The 18,532-nt window shown below is 43.3% G+C and overlaps 7 protein-coding genes across 7 annotated transcripts; 3 read left to right on the top strand and 4 right to left on the bottom strand.

Annotated features, from left to right (window-relative positions):
• Positions 1 to 127: 127 nt before the first annotated feature.
• Positions 128 to 2,788, top strand: Bfra_006310 (putative major facilitator superfamily transporter protein; the record flags this gene model as incomplete). The annotated part of the gene is made up of 5 exons (XM_037336683.1): positions 128 to 490; positions 726 to 914; positions 966 to 1,023; positions 1,260 to 1,322; positions 1,380 to 2,788. 5 exons carry the CDS (start codon positions 128 to 130, stop codon positions 2,786 to 2,788), a joined length of 2,082 nt encoding a protein of 693 aa, XP_037198049.1.
• Positions 2,789 to 4,814: 2,026 nt separating this feature from the next.
• Positions 4,815 to 6,771, bottom strand: Bfra_006309 (uncharacterized protein; the record flags this gene model as incomplete). The annotated part of the gene is made up of 2 exons (XM_037336682.1): positions 4,815 to 6,206; positions 6,370 to 6,771. 2 exons carry the CDS (start codon positions 6,769 to 6,771, stop codon positions 4,815 to 4,817), a joined length of 1,794 nt encoding a protein of 597 aa, XP_037198048.1.
• Positions 6,772 to 7,360: 589 nt separating this feature from the next.
• Bfra_006308 (putative hemolysin-iii channel protein) lies at positions 7,361 to 8,770 on the top strand (the record flags this gene model as incomplete). Its single annotated transcript, XM_037336681.1, has 6 exons — positions 7,361 to 7,520; positions 7,647 to 7,793; positions 7,839 to 8,016; positions 8,070 to 8,226; positions 8,274 to 8,510; positions 8,618 to 8,770. The coding sequence occupies 6 exons, from the start codon at positions 7,361 to 7,363 to the stop codon at positions 8,768 to 8,770; spliced, it is 1,032 nt and encodes a 343-aa protein (XP_037198047.1).
• A 329-nt stretch (positions 8,771 to 9,099) lies between these two features.
• Bfra_006307 (putative tlc domain-containing protein) lies at positions 9,100 to 10,124 on the bottom strand (the record flags this gene model as incomplete). The annotated part of the gene is made up of 2 exons (XM_037336680.1): positions 9,100 to 9,558; positions 9,645 to 10,124. The coding sequence occupies 2 exons, from the start codon at positions 10,122 to 10,124 to the stop codon at positions 9,100 to 9,102; spliced, it is 939 nt and encodes a 312-aa protein (XP_037198046.1).
• Positions 10,125 to 11,813: 1,689 nt separating this feature from the next.
• Positions 11,814 to 12,712, top strand: Bfra_006306 (putative extracellular serine-rich protein; the record flags this gene model as incomplete). Its single annotated transcript, XM_037336679.1, has 3 exons — positions 11,814 to 11,868; positions 11,917 to 12,280; positions 12,331 to 12,712. The coding sequence occupies 3 exons, from the start codon at positions 11,814 to 11,816 to the stop codon at positions 12,710 to 12,712; spliced, it is 801 nt and encodes a 266-aa protein (XP_037198045.1).
• Positions 12,713 to 13,333: 621 nt separating this feature from the next.
• On the bottom strand, positions 13,334 to 14,029 carry Bfra_006305 (uncharacterized protein; the record flags this gene model as incomplete). Its single annotated transcript, XM_037336678.1, has 1 exon — positions 13,334 to 14,029. One exon carries the CDS (start codon positions 14,027 to 14,029, stop codon positions 13,334 to 13,336), a length of 696 nt encoding a protein of 231 aa, XP_037198044.1.
• Positions 14,030 to 15,536: 1,507 nt separating this feature from the next.
• Positions 15,537 to 18,152, bottom strand: Bfra_006304 (putative c6 transcription protein; the record flags this gene model as incomplete). The annotated part of the gene is made up of 1 exon (XM_037336677.1): positions 15,537 to 18,152. One exon carries the CDS (start codon positions 18,150 to 18,152, stop codon positions 15,537 to 15,539), a length of 2,616 nt encoding a protein of 871 aa, XP_037198043.1.
• Positions 18,153 to 18,532: the final 380 nt, after the last annotated feature.

The raw sequence follows: 18,532 nt of genomic DNA, 5'->3' as shown, positions 1-18,532 counted from the left end.
CAAACCATCTTGATATAATTCCTTCGCCCACACAACATTAAGATCAAGTATCAACAAAGTACCAATTGGTCGTTATTCTACTTCTATCCAGCATCCGAGTCTTACAAACAGCGTACGTGCTTCAATTATGCTTTCTCGTCCATTACCCCAAGGTCAACGACTTGATCTCATAAGCTTCCTAGCTCAAGATCCATTGCCAGCTTCAATTTCTCAAATTGCATCTGAAATCCAATTCTTGAGAGAGTGTCCTCAAGTAACTACTGACAAGAGAAAGGCCAAGATGGTCCGACCTGCCATCGAATCAGATAATTCGGGGGAATCCGCAGCAATCAGCTCCTTTGGTGTTCCATTATCAACCACTTCCAATCGCAATGGTCGCGTCAATCGCTGGAGAACTAGAGTCAACGATGCGGATGGACAGTATCCTGGATCGGGAAAATTGACTCTCACTATGTTATCTCTCTATCTGATCACGCTGACTGTAGCTCTTGTAAGCCCTTTTCTTTGCATGCGCGAACTCATCTCATATTCCTCGAATTTTACCCTTGAGTGTTCCTACTGCTTCCAACCCATTTTATATCTCTTCTCTTTCTCAGTAGCTCTCTGGCTCAAAACATTCTAAGACCTCTCGAGCAATGCAGATTGTTATTTCTACATACTGCAACTTCGAACTTCCAAAACCTCCTTCCATTTACGAGCCATGCAGTGATGCTAACAAAACTTAGGATCGAACAATTCTTAGTACTGCTATCCCAGCTATCACCAATGAGTTTAACACACTTGAAGATATCGGATGGTATGCATCCGCATACCTTTTAGCAAGCTGTGCTGCTCAATTGGTATTCGGAAAAATCTACAAGTTCTACAACTATAAATGGGTTCTCATGATCGCAGTTGTCATTTTTGAGGTTGGCGTAAGTGGTCCTTCTACATACGTATCTGCCACCGTTTGAATTGTTGTTTAGTCTGCTGTATGTGGCTCCTCGTCAAACTCCAAGGTTTTTATCGTTGGTAGAGCAATTGGTAAGTCCTCCTCTGTCTTTTTGATATCAATCTTCAGAACTGACACAGTGAAGCTGGCCTAGGCTCTCCAGGTATCCGTAAGTGCGATTGGTACATGGCTTGAGTTTCTCTGTTTTCGATTCTGCATAAAGCTTCCACATACAACACCACAATTGAGTTGTGTTGTTTCTCTTCTCCTTCTCACGCTCCCCGAAAAGTTCCCTGGCAAGACAACCACTGACTATTTCATATTGTAGTCAATGGAGCTATATTAATCCTGGACGAAACCGTGCCACTTCATTGTCGCTCTATTTTCATGAGTAAGAGATGCAGACAATTGGGAAGCTCAAGTATGTCAAGCTAACATGGAAATAAAGGTTTATTATGGTGTATGTTCGCCATCGCCACAGTGTGTGGACCTTTAATTGGAGGCGTCTTCACCGAGAGAGCCACTTGGAGATGGTGCTTCTACATCAACCTGCCAGTGGGCGGAGCTGCCGCATTCATTCTACTCTTCGTTGTCAAAGGAAAATCGAGGAAAAATACAGACACTTTTGTCCAAAGGCTTCGAAGAATGGATCCCATTGGAACCCTCGTCTTCACTGCAGGTATCGTTTCCGTACTTCTAGCATTGCAATTTGGAGGCAATCAATACAGCTTGGGAGATACAAGAAGCATCCTCCTCTTCATTTTGGGTGGCATCTTACTTGTAACCTTCGTCACGATCCAATTTACGTCCGGAGATGATGCAACAGTGCCAATTCGAATTATCAGGCAAAGATCTGTTGCGTCGGTAGCATGGTTTTCTTTCTTCAACTCATGTTCTTTCTATCTTGTTTTCTACTACATTCCAATCTGGTTTCAAGCTGTTCAAGGTCTTGACGCATTCGATTCTGGTCTTCATGCACTCCCATTGGTCTTAGCTCTGGTGTTCGCCACGCTATTCGCGGCAATATTTCAAAGATCCATTGGCTACTATGTTCCAATGGTCGTTGTATCATCAATCATCGCACCGGTTGGCGCAGGACTTCTCACCACATTACAAGTAAATAGTGGACCAAAAGAATGGATGAGTTGGCCGGTTGTCTTTGGATCGGGTCTCGGCTTAGGTATACAGCAGATCAGTTTGGTAGTCCAAGCATCTCTCCCAGATGATGATATACCAGTGGGTCTTGCACTGATACCTTTCTTCCAAACTCTTGGCGATACGATTTTTGTCACTGTTGGTCAATTTATCTTCTCTCATGAATTGGTCAAGAACCTCTCGGCTCTCAATCTCCCCTCCTTACCAACCTCACTTATCTTACACACGGGTGCTACAGAACTTCGAATTCTCATTCCAGCACAATATCTTCCAGAGGTCTTGTCAGCATATCACGCAGCTATCATGAAGGTTTTTCTTGTTGCTATTATTACAAGTGCTCTTACAATTTTCACTGGTCTAACCTTGGAATGGAAGAATGTTAATAAATTCAAGAAAAACTTTGAAGTTACAAGACGATCCATTTATCAATATCGTGGTGAAAGGGATTGTCCATTTCCTTTGTATGACGCTGGCAGCTCTGAGCACGTACAACCTGGATTTGTTGATACACAGAGCAAGCCTATCATGGAAACTAAACTTGACAGTGATCTTCAGCAACAATTGGAAACGATTAGGGAGGAGAGAGAAAAGTCTAGTTCTGCTGAGACTAATTCTCATGTTATCAAAATTTCTAATGACACGAAGACCATTGTAGTTGGAGTTTCAGAGAAGAATGAGGATGAGATTGAAGTTGTGGGATGAGTGGATATGTTGTGTTTGTAGATGATGAATATCATGAAGAATATTATGATGAGTAAATGAGAAATGATGGATCTGAGATGACATAATGGGACATGTTTTTACGATCGCTTGATCTTTACGCTTCTTGTCATTTCAAGACAGATGGTAGAGTTGCTATTTTCTACATACCATGAGCTAGAGAATCGAATTTTCTGATAATGCATAAATGGATAATTATGATTTTTCATTCTTCTGGTTGACCTGTTGATACTCTCAACTCTCTTTCGGGTTTAGGGCGTAGAGGAGATTACTTTGCTAAGGATGTTATCTACAGCTCTTTGAAATATCAGATATTTGATTGTAATATCATCTCATCGTTATCACCTCTGATCCTTTGCTCACCATCGTACTTATTAGATCTAAAATGGGTCGAAAGAGTGATGATGGTAGCAGTGGAAGGAGGATGATAGTTAATCTTTCAATCGATAATTATGTGATCTTGAACACTCATATCATTAAAATACATCATAAATTTGCTTACTATAAACAACTCATAGACTATTCAACTAGCTAACTGTTGAGATAATTATATTGCAGCAGTTACATTGAATCTCATATTTGTATTTATGTCATTTTCGTTTCACCCCTTTTACTTTTGATTTTCCACTCCCAATGAAATCGAGTTGACACTTTTCTAGTGATGAATCATTATATTAGCAAAATTGTTATTTTTTCTTGGTGGTTTTTGACTTATTTATATCTTCACATCATCTCATAATCCTCTCCTCTCATCTTCCTCTTCCCTGCACTCCCAAAAACTCCCTTGATCCCCCTCCCCCACCTCTTCCACACCCCTCTTCCCTTTCCCCTCCCCTCTCCTCTCTCCCCCTCCTGTACCTCCTCCCTAAAAAACCTCTCCCAGTACCCTCCCACCCCTCCCAAAACCCTACACACCCCTCCTCCCAACCCCCCAATACAACACCTCCCCCATCCAACTCGGCATCGCTTCTCCCCTCACCCCCTGCTCCTCAGCTAATTCCTGCACGACAAGCTTCTTCATCTCTTCTCCTCTCTCGCGGAGTTCGATATTCAGGAGGGAGATTCGATGGATGAGTTTTTGTCGTGCGAGTTCGTTTTCGTAGGCGGAGAGCGCGAGGTGTCCGTATCGTCGGGAGCGGCGGAGTTTGTGGTAGAGGTGATGATCGAGGTGGGCGATGGAGGATGATGATGATAGGGATTGATGGGGTGAGGATGGTGTGGGGCATGGTTGGGATTGGGACTGTAGATAAGGTTTATCAGGGTGTGAATGAAAGTATTCTATTATTTGCGCATCGAGGGTTTCTTGGTATGATTCCAAGGATGGGGTTTCAGGAGCGTGGGGAGAAGTGGGAGATGAGTAGGTGGAGTAGACATAGTCAGATTGTGATGCATGGTTCGAATATTCGGAATCGGAGTCGGAGTTGGATTCTATTGTGTGGATGGAAGCAGGAGGTGTAGGAGGACTTCTGTGGGAAGTCTTAGATTGCTTTTGGGGAGTTTGGGAGTGGGGATGTGGATTTAGATGGTTTTTTGAAGATGGATCTTGGAGTGTTTTCTTGGTATTGGCTTTTGATGGCATGTTGATTCGGATGACTTGAAGAGAGAAAAAATGTTTGATTAATGAAGAACCAGTAGAATTGGAGAAGTTTTTGAAGGTTTCTCACTGGGTGTAATGTGCAATATATGGAGAAAATTATATACAAGAAATAAGTATATCGAATCCTGATTTCGGCCAGGTGTAGAGGTTATATATATGACACGATATTACTCTTCTATCTGTATTACCGGGCCGTGTAGTACCAACAAAATGATAGTTGGTCAGACATTGGGTCAATAAAACAGATTTTTTATTTCCGTCATAATGAGACCGGAATGGAGACCGGACATTTTGTAGGGCTGAGATCTCGGATGTGGAGCACTTGTGCAGTGGGGCATTTTTGGGGTCATGGAATAGGTCGGGGAAGGGAAAGAAATAGCTTGAGCCGAGACGAGGCTCCTAGAAAACAAACTACAAATGCGGCACAACCATTGTCCAATCCGGGGTCCCATACGCACCAACCGGCAACTTCCTGATACTAATAAATGCCTCGACCACCAAGTAAATTCTCGCAACCACATATGCTATACCACAAACCGTACACAAAAACCCAATCACCAAATAGCTACCCCAATGTTCTTTCAAAGCTAGAAACCGATCCCAAAACTGGTCGACAGGCTTAATAGCTCGAGCGAGGCCATTGATACATAACCATAACAATCCAGAGAATGCAATATATACAGCGCTGGCTCTCCACATCCATTGTTCGAAGAGAGAGGGAAAATAATCGTACCAGGCCGCTGCGTGCACGGCTCCGAACGCAATGCTGGCTAGCCATAATGTCATGCCCATGACGAGACCACCGGTGCTACGGAGGAGATCTTCGCCAGGCCAGTTGCCCGCGGAGAGAGAAACGAGTTGTTCGATTAGAGGCTCGTGGATTTGGTGGGTGGGCTGACCAGGAGAAGCTGGAATGGTGTTGACGGTGAAACGGGAGCGGAGCGCAGGGTGGGTGTGAATTGCTTTTGCTGCTAGTTGCCAACGGGTCAGTTGCTCGAGACTAGCATTAAGTAGGTATTTAGTATTTTCAGTTTGATCGGGATCTCGTTTGGAAGAACCGTTGGCGTTTAGGTCCGATCTTGACGGGACAAAGAATCCGAATGTAGATCTTTGGGCCGATTCATACAACTCGGTAGTTGCTGCATTGATTTCAAAAATATGCGATTTCTCTGGTGTGAGACTGGACGGCGTTCTCTGGATTCCAAGCTCCTCCTGAATTTCATCAGACGCCACCGGAGGCACATATGCAAATCTCGAAAGTTCAGAGTCCTTCCACGATCTCTTGAGAATACCAGGATGTTTGCTATCATTTCCACTGATCTGAATACTCATGTACATATAGGCACATAAAGGCTTTACCCAATCTCCCTCGAGTTTCGTGGGTACCATTATAGAACGTGGTTTATGCCACCACAGTAAATAGATAATGAATGCACAGAGAACGTGACCCAGTGTATTTACTTCCAAAAGGGTGACCGGGAGCCCAGTAACAAGTCGTCCAATAACTTGTACTAACATCCATCCAGCTTGGAGAATAACGAGAAGTTTCGCCATGGTGTCTGCTTTGCTTTTATCCAATATCTCGCGTTTGGTTATGTCTGGAAGGTGACCGCATTCCGCGAGTAGATTGACACCACGCGCGGTAAGCGTTAGACGTTGATAGTTGGGGATAAATGGCGGGGTGTTATCGTCGGAATTCTCGAAATCGAAAACAAATCCACCCATGCCGGCGTAAAAACCATGAACAATGGTCCATGGTGAAATGGTATCATGTACTTCAACTCTGGTCGATTTATTATCAAGCTAAAAATTGTAAGTAACTTGAGCAGTCACTCTCCTGATAAATTGCACTGTCCATGGAAAGGTAGATTCTCCTTTCTGCACGAGTTTCTTTTTGGAATTTTTGTGAAACCTGAAGATCCGGAAATGTAGCTCAGACTGAAAGAGAATATCCAAGAATACGTACCTCTGACGATTTTGTACGAGAACGTTCACTCGGACACGGTGTCATAACCTCAGAAATTCTATCTTGAACCAAAGCTTTCAAAGCTGTCGCAGAATTATACTGTCTCCAAGCCGCAAAGACCACCAACTCCGGAGCAAAAATACCTACAACACCCCATCTGATTCCTATTATAAATTCTTGAATCGTAGGATGATAAGGTCTTGGAATATTAAGATGCATCGCCGACCAAACACAAAGTGATAATGTCAATAGACAAGAAACGACGAGGGAAAATGTTCCCCGGCCATTGGGATCTGACACCCAGCCAGTGGTTGTCTCGTTGCTTGGTTTAAGAAACGGCGCACATGTTGATGTATCGAACAAAAAGAAATAGAACAAGAAAGAAGATGTGGATAATAGCATCGTGATGGTAAATAGCGAGCTGTGAAGAAACAGCAAGCGACTAGATTGTACTTCGCGCGGAATCTAGTGGGCCCACGCGTTGGGACTTAACATCACTTAATGTTATTCCTCAACTCATATGTCTAATTTCATCGACATTGGCCTTGCCTCAATTGTTTCATGAATAGATATAATAAGAAGTTGTATTGGACAAAATGCGAAAGCAACCCAAAGAAGATTCTGCAGGACACCCTCCAGCACAAGGATTCCCATGTAGAATCGGTCATTAGCAACAGAGAAGCAACATCATTGATACAGATATACAAGTGTGTATGCCAAAAAAAACCTATCATACACCGCTGAAATTCATGTAACATAAATGCTACGCTTTAGGACATAAGCGCCGGCTGGGGTTGTATGCAAGGTTGAATAGAAACGGAAGGTTACGTTGAGCATCCTCACGACGCTCACGTGATATAGAGTCGACGAGCTGACCTCTTTTTTCCTTGTGTGTTTCCTTGGGAAGTATTGATAGATACAGTACTATTGCTTTGTTTCGTTGCAAACGTGTGTTACTTGTTGTGAAATTATTTTGTTGCGATTTTTAAAGATGTTATCAAGACCAATACAACGTTCTGATAAGAGGAGTCAAAACACCATCAAAGTTGTCGCGGGCCAGCCAGACATCAGTAGTAAAGCAAGACTTCGGGCTAGAGGGAATCTGAGCGGCTATAATTTAGGAAGTAACCTACTCGAATGGCATGAACTTCGTAAGTTCTTGTGAATTCTCCGCAGGCTTTACAATGACTGACAATGTGCTGGAGAAAATTGGCAGCAGTTAGTTTGCTTTCTAGGATTCTTAAAATGAGAATTAGCTGAAATTTTTGATCTCCTAGAGACAATGAATACATCTTATCAGGATATAGGTGACTTCTTCCTTGTACATTATGAATTCGTCATCACGCGACTAATAGAACACAGACCTGCCTCAAATTCACTTCTCACGTCTCTGTGGAGCTTATGCCATATACATAACGAGACAAGTAAAGTTGCTTCGTTTGACAATATTTGGAAACATGGCTAATCAGAAATCGCACGTTCAGTCAACATATACTCTCATCTATTCGGCTCGATTCTCTTCGCTACTCTTCCATTTTCTCTCTATAGACAAATCGCTCCACGCTATGCCACTGCAACGATAGCAGATATTGTCGTGTTCTCGACGTTTTTCTTTGGAGTAGCTATTTGTTTTCTACTTTCAGCTACGTATGTCCAGTGAGCTGTCCAATAGATGCTTCTTTTAGCTGAAGCCTCAATAGTTTCCATCTTCTAGCGAATCACAGTAAGAGGGTTAATGCACTTGGCAATCAACTCGATTATCTAGGTGTGGTGATCTTGATGTGGGGTTCCACGATCCCGACTGTTTATTATGGATTTTACTGCGATCCAGCTATTCAGGAAACATATTGGACAATGGTGGGTGTGCCCTTCTTATTAGAAGCATTGGCTAATGATGAAATCAGATATCTCTCTCGGCAGCGGCCTGTGCAGTCACAACTCTCCATCCCAAGTTCCGTCATTCGGCTTTTCGTCCATATAGAGCAATTATGTACAGTTGTCTAGGGCTTTCCTCTATCACCTTCGTTATTCACGGTCTCATACTTTACGGGTATGAAACGCAAAATTGGAGAATGAGTTTAGATTGGATGGGGATCATGGCTGGGTTCAATTTGTTTGGTGCTTTTGCTTATGCTGCAAGGGTAAGCTAAGTCTTGCATGATTGCCCCATTTGCTTGATAATTTTGCAAGTCCGAGTTCGAGAAGAGATAAGAATTTTAACACTGAGAGCTAACGAAGACATTCATAGATACCAGAGAAATGGTTTCCACGTCGCCACGACATCTTAGGTTCAAGTCATCAGATTCTCCATTTTATGGTTATTTTTGCGGGATTAGCACACATGGCTGGGCTTTTGAGAGCATTTGACCACATACATTCAGATACATTCCGGTGTATTTAATTTGGTTGAAATTCTGCAAGGAATTTGCGCCACTGTGGTTTGGGGGGAGGGGGCGCGACTGTAAAGGGGCCTTGAAGTTTGCACATACGAAAAAAGGTGCACATGGTTTTCGAACTTCTCTTTAGACGTCTAGCTAGGATATGATTCAAACCCAATATTCTCTTGAGAATATTCTCAAATATATCTGAATTCACCATTCTGCCTTGGACTGAGATTATTGGCTTCGTGGCAAAATAAGAGAGGTTATCTTGATTTCTTTCCATTGCGTGATCAAATCTTACCTGTAACAAGTCGCCTGCGAGGTTTCACCTTGTGATATTTCAGAAGTTCTACTCTTTCTTATTTGCTCGTGTATGCTTTCCTTTCTTTGAGAACCTTTTCGATACCGCGGAAATCATCTGATTAAACCAATAGAAATTTAAAAGTGTCAATATAGTATTCGTTCCCAGATAGCCCCAGGCCAACCATGTTGGTAGCGACAGCTCTTTGGATTCTCCGGAGAATCTGAAGAGTTCCCATTCTGAAGCACTAGGGAATCCAGGCTCCGGGGCAATTATTGCACTGGGGGTATGGAAAGAGCTCCATATATCCTGATACAATCTTGCAGATTGGTAGACACCCCACACAAGACGGCATGAGAAGAACATAACGAGGAGCACTATGCCATTGTAAAGTTGTGCTTTGGAACCCGTCATGTTGAGCTTATCGAAGAACCAGTGAATATTGAGGAATGGGGTGGAGAGTTCGTAAAGGACGAAGTTCAGACCATAATAATTCGCAAATGGTCTCTAAACATTTGTTGTATTAGCTTAATACAGTATAGTGATGATGGATACGTGTGCAAACAGAAACTAAGAAATAAATCGAAACTCACAAAACCAATGCCAACCACTAAAAGTGCACAGATGGCATGTATTAACGAGCTCCATCCAAGAACGTCTAGATGAACAACACTAGCCATCAAATCCCATAAGAAATAACCCATAGCAAAAGCCTGGACAAGACCTCCAGCCCCAGTGTATCCCCATATTCTTCCCCGCCAGTCCATGTTCCATCGTTCATCATCTGTCCATTGCACCCACAAGGCCAATGTACATATCACAGTAGATTGAACGAATGAGACAAAATGAATGTTCCAGTTGATCTTGCCTCGATGGGAAAGCGATGGGTATTTTTTTGGAAAGAGTCGAGATGAAATAATTTGGGAGACATAGGTATCGACGATGGTGTAGAAACAAAATGCGATGATTATTTCATGTATGTGGTAAGGCAACGTTTGCAAGTCCAAGAAATCTACCAAGACTTGAACTTTCGCGACGAAAATCTCAGGTGGAGAGAAGAATAGATCGAGCATTTTGAAAACTGCGTCGTAAAGAATCAAAGAGTTGTTACATTTCACAGGTACAAATATACTGGTGTGCGGCAAGATGAGCCCTGAACTTTCAGCCTCGCAACGGTAAGACTACCTTGTCTCATCCCTCTTACCCTTGCCTAGAGATCGTTTTTCATTGGAACTCACGACCGAGTGATGCTGCAATAACTTTTAAATCAGTCAAATGAGGCGAGACGCATCTTGTGAGTCGGTAGGCAATTGAACATTGGTCGGAAGTGATCCACCACCAGCATCTATAGCCTGTCAGAACAGTTCGATTCTTAGAGCGGCCATAGCAAACAGTACACTCGTACAAGTTGGAGTCCATAATTGGATGGCAGGTAAGTTAAATGATGAATCTCGGAATATTAACAAGAATTGCACGATAGTTGTCTGCGTAGAAGTCAAAACGTTAGTTGAAGATTTTCGGACGAGATAAGAACAACTGCTCGACCGATTATTCAGCGACACAATTCCCGAAGTATAACCTGAAGTCTTGTGACCTCGGCGCCTGTGACACCACCTTGCGAGCCTTCAACCCTCACCAAATCTCCATCCCAAATTCAAACACTTCAATAACTCATCTCAACAATTTTTGACCACATCATAAACAGAGCAGTCCCATCCTCCACCCGTTCAAAACCTTAAAAGAGCCCATAATCAGACGATATCGACGTACAGTCGTACACTCAACCCATGTTATTGAAACTTGGGACGTTTTAAGGTTGTCGGAGTTGATACACCTCCGTGCTTCATGTACTCGCTTGCTCACAATGCCATGGACGGACATGATTGAAGCCGAAGAGAGTTAAGGGTTGGCAACGGGATGAAAAGACTGAATTTCTTTACATGGGCAGCAATAATGCTGTGTCGTTATCGAGAAAGGCAAATTGGGATTTGGATGCGATTCGAGTATAACACAGTTGTTGAAGAAAGATACACACACCTAAAGTTAGGCTAACCTCCTGTCATATGCGAAGTCTCGCAACCATTTAAAGAGACGGAAGAATAAGCCAATGTACATGCCATCAAGGCCCAGCCTTACACATATTACCCCATTCGTCTCCATTTATTAACCTTTAAGCAAGGCATCCAAACATGATACACACCATCTCAACTTCAAAAGATAGTTACATGCCAAGCCTTCACTCCTGTCATCTTATCTCAATCATCATCCGTAGTTTTGGTTCCCGTCAAAAGACCTAACCCCTGGAGTTTTAAACCTCCCTTCCCCAAACACTTCAAAGTCATCTTTGTTACAACCCCAACCTTCATGATCTCCTTGAACATTCTTGGATGAAGAAATTGTATTGAATTTTACTCATGTGCGTCACCAAGGCTGTAACAATAGGATAAGCATATTGAAGATCATTCAATTTTCGTTTTTGCTTAATTATGCCTTCTTCTCCCTCGATGTAAGTTTTGATTTTTTGATTTCATATCTTGGTTTTTACATTGTCTACTGTTTCTTTCACTCTTCATCATTCTTCCTACTTTCTTTTATAACATATACGTATTCTTTAATTGTTTTGTCGGCGAGTACGATATACACACATTTTTTATTCTCAAGCGACAGGTCGCCATCATTCTATTCTGTCCTATTCTATAATTTTTGGAAAGACTCATTTCATACAGTAGTTCTTTAACTTGATAACTATTCATCCTATCAAAATGCATATCACACAGTCTCTCCTCCTTTTCGCTTTAAGTATCAGCACTGTCTATGGTAAGTCCTATGCATTCTCTCTCCCTAATCCAACTAACCCCCCTTCAGCCGCAGCCAATACAACCACCTCTCAAACCCATATAGTCCGCGTCGGCCAGGTCAACAATAGCACCGCGCTTAGATATTTCCCCGACAACATTTCCGCCAAAGTAGGCGATACAATTCAATTTCAATTCGCAGCTGGAAACCACACCGTTACCCAATCCACTTTTGACGCACCCTGCGTTCCAATTAGCCAAAGTTCAAATAACACAGGTGTTTTCAGTGGCTTTATGAATGTAGCTGCTGGGTTGAATAGTACGGGTATGGTACCAGTATTCAGCATGCCGGTTAAGGTCGCTACACCGTTATGGTTTTATTGTAGTCAGGGGAAGCATTGTCAAAATGGTATGGTCTTGGTGGTCAATGAGAAGTGAGTCTCTTCCCTTCCCTAACTATATGTTTTATACTAATACCTCGCAGCACGGCAGCAAACTCAACCCGCTCTCTTGCAAACTTTGCAGCACTAGCAGCAAAAGCCACAAAAAATATCGCACCTACATCCAACGGTACTTCATCCACCTCTTCTTCCACTTCCTCAACTTCCAATTCAGGCTCTTCGGGATCAACCGGCTCCTCCTCCGGCTCTTCAGGCTCCTCATCCACAGCAACAACACTCTCTCCAGCCTCAGGTACATCTTCTAGTAACAGCGGAGATTCATCTGCAGCTGCAGCTGCATCTGGAACAGCTACTACCAGCACGAGTCTTGCGGCCGCTACTGCGAATGCAGGAAATAAATTTGGAGTACAAAATGCGATGGGATATGTGGGTGCACTTGGAGCTGGTGTAATGGTTTTGTTGTGAGGGGTTGATTGATGAGTTGAACGCATGACGATGCTAAAGAGACGTCCAAAAGATGAGAGAAAAGTAGACTTGGTGGAAATAATGTGGAAAAGAAAAGAAACGATGATTTGTTAATGTATCACTATGCATATATGCATTATACCGCGATCCTGTGGACGGGACGCGATGATGGCGTATGGAGAACTATTCTCTACTTTGTTTGTTTAATTCGCTGGATGATAAAGCGATGCATCACGATGAGATAGTATAGATGATGTCTGTCATACCCATATTAACTTTCGTCATCATGTATGTACATGTGAAGTGCTCGTTCATGCTAGAGTCAAATGCACTAGTAAAAATTAGATAGCTAATAGCTGGCCCTCTTGACCAATATTCAAATTCGAGATAGATGGCTCTTGGACTTCATTCATGAAATCCCATTGTCAGGATATATAACACGTAGTAACTCTATATCAAAAATATCACCCGCTGACACTCCCCTCATCTCCAAAAACGCCGAATCTCGCTATACTGCCTTGATAGAAAGAGAACTCCTCGTAGATAGATATTCGTGCCGGCAAAGGCCCAAACCATCATATTCATTTTGATTCTTCCAATCGTAACTCCCTCCCACTTCCCTCAAAAATCCAACAACAACTGCGGCGCCATCTTCTCCAAATCTTCTACCTCCCAAAACCCACCCCCTCTTCCACTGCCCCTCTCCGCATACCTAACTCTCGCAATTGCCTCTCGAACAAACGTATCCATATATTTTCCCACCGCTTTATTCGCTTCTTTTGAAATCCGCGTATTAGGCTCTGCAAATAATTCGTGCATAATTTTAGATAGGAGATCATTAGAAATTGTTGTGCGGATTTCAGAGTCCGAATCTGATTCTTCTGCTGGGTTTGGGTGGGTAGATGTTGAGGCGGTGTTGCGAGGAGTAGGACGAGGGGGAGATATCATTTCGAGCTCGGAACCAGAGGATTGGGGATCGCCGTTGTTTTTTGCTTTGGAGGTTGAGGGTTTGGTTGTGGATGTAGATATTGATGCTTTGCCTTTCCCTTTTGGTATAGGTGGTTGTGATGCGAACGGATCATCGCTATCCTCGTCGACTTCCATTTCATCATTTATATCTTTTTCCGACTCTGAGTCTGAGTCTGAGTCTTCTAGTTGAGGAGTGGGAGTTTTGGACACGCGGGGTTGCTTGGAAACTCCCGGTTTGACTGTAGATTTAGGTTTGGAGGTTAGGGATGTGGAAGTTGCGCCTTTGGGACGTCCGCGAGGTTTGGATTGCCCGGAGGGACGAGGGGGATTGAATGGTTTGGGGGGCATGATTGTAAGTGGATGAGCAATTGAAAGAGAGATGATGGTGATTGCAAGCTTGTTTATGTGCGGTATACGTTATGTGATGTGCAGTGGGAGATGTGAATGTGCAGATAATTGCAACCGTAATGTTAACCCAATTTCTTTTCGCTGAGAGAGTTGAAGAAGCTGAGAGACGCGACGCGAAATGGAACGTTAACATGTGACGCAAGAATATGCAAATACGGTGACCTTTTCGCTCACACTTCGGAAAATTATCCAGCATCGACACCAACAAAGCAGAAGAAAACACAGTATTACTCAATTTAGTTTAGGCTATTGAAATAATGAATTATATTTATTAGATGTGCAACAAAACGTCTGAAATGGATGCTAGGGGTACGGTATAGCATGGTGAATCGATGGGAAGGAAAGGGAGGTTACTTCTAGTGAATCTTTGGACCTCCCTTTCCTCGAATTTGAGATGAATATCTAAGATGCTTTGGGTGATCACGGGCGAGTGTATTTTGAAAGAGGCATCTAATAGCTAAGATCATTCGGATTCTTCCGTGGACTCACAGAACTTCAGGATGAAGTATTGGCACCATGGCAGTGTTTTCTTTCTCACACACTCGAGCCCAAACCTGGCGCAACGTCTTCTCAGATGTCAGCATCGCAAACTCCAAGATCTTTACTGTACTCATCCCGTCTCTTCTTATATGGTAGACGGTGATCGAAGTATAACCATGAATGAAGCTCGCGTAATCTGAATGAATTCAAAAGAGGACTGTGCTTGGTCTGCGGAATAGTAGCTGCCAGGTGTAAAGATTAGAGAGCAATTCTGGTTTGAGGGCTTAAAGAAAAGGGTCAATCATTGGACTTATCAAGTGAAGTTCACGATTTTCTGCTTCTGGAACATCACGATCTAAGTGCTGGCTGGCATGTCGAGAATGGCCTCACATTACTTCTCTTGTGAAGTTTGCTTCAATAACATCTCACGAGACTTAGGGGCTCTATTTACCACTCACATACAATACGAATAAACTCACAACACCATCAATGTTAGATGATCATCAATCTCAGCGAATTAACTACTATAACATATTATAAATATCTTCTACACACTACACAAACATAAACATGAACTAAATGACAGCAGACTGTAATGCCCGCGGATATATATGCAAAGTAAACAAATGAAAACTTTTGGGCCACGCCAAGTCCACAAGGGTAAAAGGTATCTATCTATCTTCCGTTTCCTTTGTCGATGCAATCATTAAACACACTCTATACCAACGCCGTTTTCTTGCTGTTCGGAGTGAGATTTAAGGATATTGCCCACCACGCACGAATCCCTTGCTCACTATACCTCCCTTCCTCCTTTTCAGTTTCGCTTCCTTTGGTAAGAAAGGAGGCGAATATGAAATTATATACAATGGAAATATTTGTTTTGTAGATTTTGTTGGTGTGAAATTGAATCGATGGGTAACTGGGGATCTGTCGTTGAGCTTTATATGTTGTTCGATGAATCTCGGGATTAGATGATGTTTGTAATACTCATCCGTTCGTTGCCGCGGTTTCTGTCGTCTCTTCGAGCCGGAGGACTTGTTTGTGGTTTTGCTGCAATTGGTCCCATACCACTCGCTCCAATTGATCCTCCTGTTGCGCCGCTCATTCCTCCTGCTACTCCGGGCGCTACACCCAAGCCTAAGCCAAATACACCTCGAGGCTCGGGCAAATACGCATTTCCTTGTCCTTGTCCAGTGATAGATCCAGAACCTGGCACAGGCCCAGACGAATTAGATTCTCTAGCCAAAATATCTACCAAATATTGCACTCTTTCCCACCCACCCCAGTCCCTCGCTTCCGCTTCCCCAAGCACCAAAAGTCCTCCACTCAATCCACTCATACCTCCCATTTCCCTATCTCTATCTCCCTCTCTTGATAATGTAGGACTAGTCACACCCGCTCCTCCAGCAACATTGGGACTCCTCATGCCCATCGCCTCTCTGCCTTGCCAAATCCAGCTCTCATCTCCGCCTTGCAGATCTCCACTCAAGTATGCCAATACTTCCTCATCCATATCAAATCTTCCTCCCCTTTGACTGGAATTTTGACCTAAATACACCTGTTCCCTACTTTTATTGTCCGAACTCCTCTTCTTATCAATCAACACACCTAGAAAGAATCCAATGTATCTCCCACAAGCTACATTAACCTCTCTCTCAAATCCAACATAAGCAAGCGCTCTAATGCACGTCGCAGCAGCGTCAAATCGTCCTCCGAAGAGTAAAAATAGGGTACATCGCCATATATGCATACAAATCATCGCGCTAGTACTTTGGCCCCAGCTCCGATTTTGCGAGGATAGTGGGCTTGTAGAACTTTGAGGGAGAGCGCGAGATAGTATTGAAGCACTATTCACGGAATCAATAATACAGGATTCGATAGCCGATGCGCGTAGATCGGGTGGTGAAGATGTGGTGAGATTGTGGCGGTGAAGTAGAAGACGTGCGTTCAGGAGGTGGTAGATGGGGACGAGAGTCGTGGATTCGAGAGGGTCGGAGGAAGAGAGATGGAAGGGGAGTGGGAAAGCGGATAGACAGTTTGTAAAATGAGTGTCGAATATTGAGATTGTGGAGGGAGGAATAATAGGTAATTTGAGGGTCTTAAGAAGAGAACCTACGGCGCGCATGGTGTGGATAATTGGAAGAAGATAGGATGATGGCATGCTTGTTTGTGCACTATGTTGAGGCGCAGGTGGAGATCGATAGCCCAAATAAAATTCATCAATAGAGTTCGGAAGATTAACATCGCAATCTGCGTCGTCAATAAGAAGGGGTCTTCCAAATTCGAGCGACATGTGTCGGTCCCAAATATAGATTCCCCACCATACTCTTCTGCGCATTTCATCTTCAACTAATTGCCACGGTCCCGTCTCGCAATGAAAGCCTAAATCTTGTCCAATTCGAACACTTGATCCAAGCCATGTCCACGCTGCCGATTTAAGATTCATTTCGTAAAGAAATATACTGATAAGGAGAGCTGTGCGCGCATGATCTATGCAGTAATCGTCGATCCAAAGGTCTGTAAGGTTTATGGATAGTTCTATGTATTCTTTACCTTTGTAAGGTCTTTGAATACTAGGCTCTGTGCTGAATAGAACTCCCATCGCCATCACCGCAAAGAATAATGCAGTCCAGTTCCGTGATGTAGTTTCCAAAGAGCCCTTTTTGTAAACTTCTTCATACTCGCGCTCAAAGTTTGGCCAATGTAATATGGGTGTTACTAGGTGTATGGAAGAATAGTAGGCTCTCAAGAGATGATCTGCGAGATGCTTGGGAGGTAGTTCGGGAGGTGAAGAAGTCCTGTTCACTGGTGATCCTATTTGTCGGTATGTAGCTGGAGTTTTGAAGATTCCATGGCTATAATTCCCGATGCTCGATTGTATTTTTGACAAATCGTGTAGCAGAGGGGCTCTTGGTCTCTTTTTAGGTTGCGATCCAATCTCTGGTAAGTGTATAGAAGTCGAACCTTCATCAACATCCATTTGATCCTCTTTCATACTGAGCATGGCTCTCAGTTGGTTATTCTCGCGCTTGACTTGGGCAATCTGTTTCTCCAAATCTTGAACCTGTTTGATAGAAGACATACGTCTATTTGTCTCTTTCGTAAATTGACATTTGACATTCCTACTAGAGCACTCCGAACAGCTACTAGTTTCCGTCGCATCGCATTTAACTTTGCGTTCTCGACAGGCATCACAACTTGGATCCTTTCTTCGTTGTCGATACGCTCGCTTTTGCGCTTGCATATTTGCCGATGTCATTTGTCCAACAGAAGGGCCTGGAGTGCCGCTTGACGACCCATTTGATGCTATAGAATCCATGCCCATTCCGCCTGGAGATGTAGCAGCAGAGCTATAGCTGTGGTGAAAGGGACTTTGCCCAGGTGGCGGAAGCCCTGAAGTCATTGACATGTGTTGTGGGTGAGGGATGTTTCCGGTCATTGGCCGTGGCGAAGCTCCCATTAATCCACCTTCGTACAATCCTTGGGGCCTGGGAGAGGTCGCAGAAGATACCGAAGATGAATCATAAGATGATGTAGAAGGTATCGGTGATCTGGGATATGTATTATGCAATGGGTCCGTCATCGTTGGAGCACGCGGGATCTATCTCTTCAATTGATACAACGACCGGAGGTAAAGTTGATGTATCTATGAAACGAAAATACTGATAATGAAGTTGTGTTTGCTTAAAGATGTCGTTATTGGTGGTTTAGCTTCATCGCTTGGTCGGTATATACCGGTCTCTAGAGTACTTGTAATAGAAAAGAGTGTATAAAAATGTTCTAATCAGAAACAATCGATGATAAGATCCACACAATGTCTATAAGATCTAGTCAGAAACTTTTAGTCAGAAACAGGTAATCTTTCAAGTGCTCCGTGTGTTGAAGATCTGAAAGATTCGCGATGCGCCGCAGGGGAAAGAGTATTGTGCAACGTTGAAAGCTGCCAAAATCCGACGCACGCCT

This window comes from Botrytis fragariae (genome assembly GCF_013461495.1).
Source record: "Botrytis fragariae strain BVB16 chromosome Unknown tig00000000, whole genome shotgun sequence".
In the NCBI taxonomy this organism is placed as follows: domain Eukaryota; kingdom Fungi; phylum Ascomycota; class Leotiomycetes; order Helotiales; family Sclerotiniaceae; genus Botrytis; species Botrytis fragariae.
The sequence above is the reverse complement of the archived record's forward strand: the minus strand, read 5'-3'. Positions and strand labels throughout refer to the sequence as shown.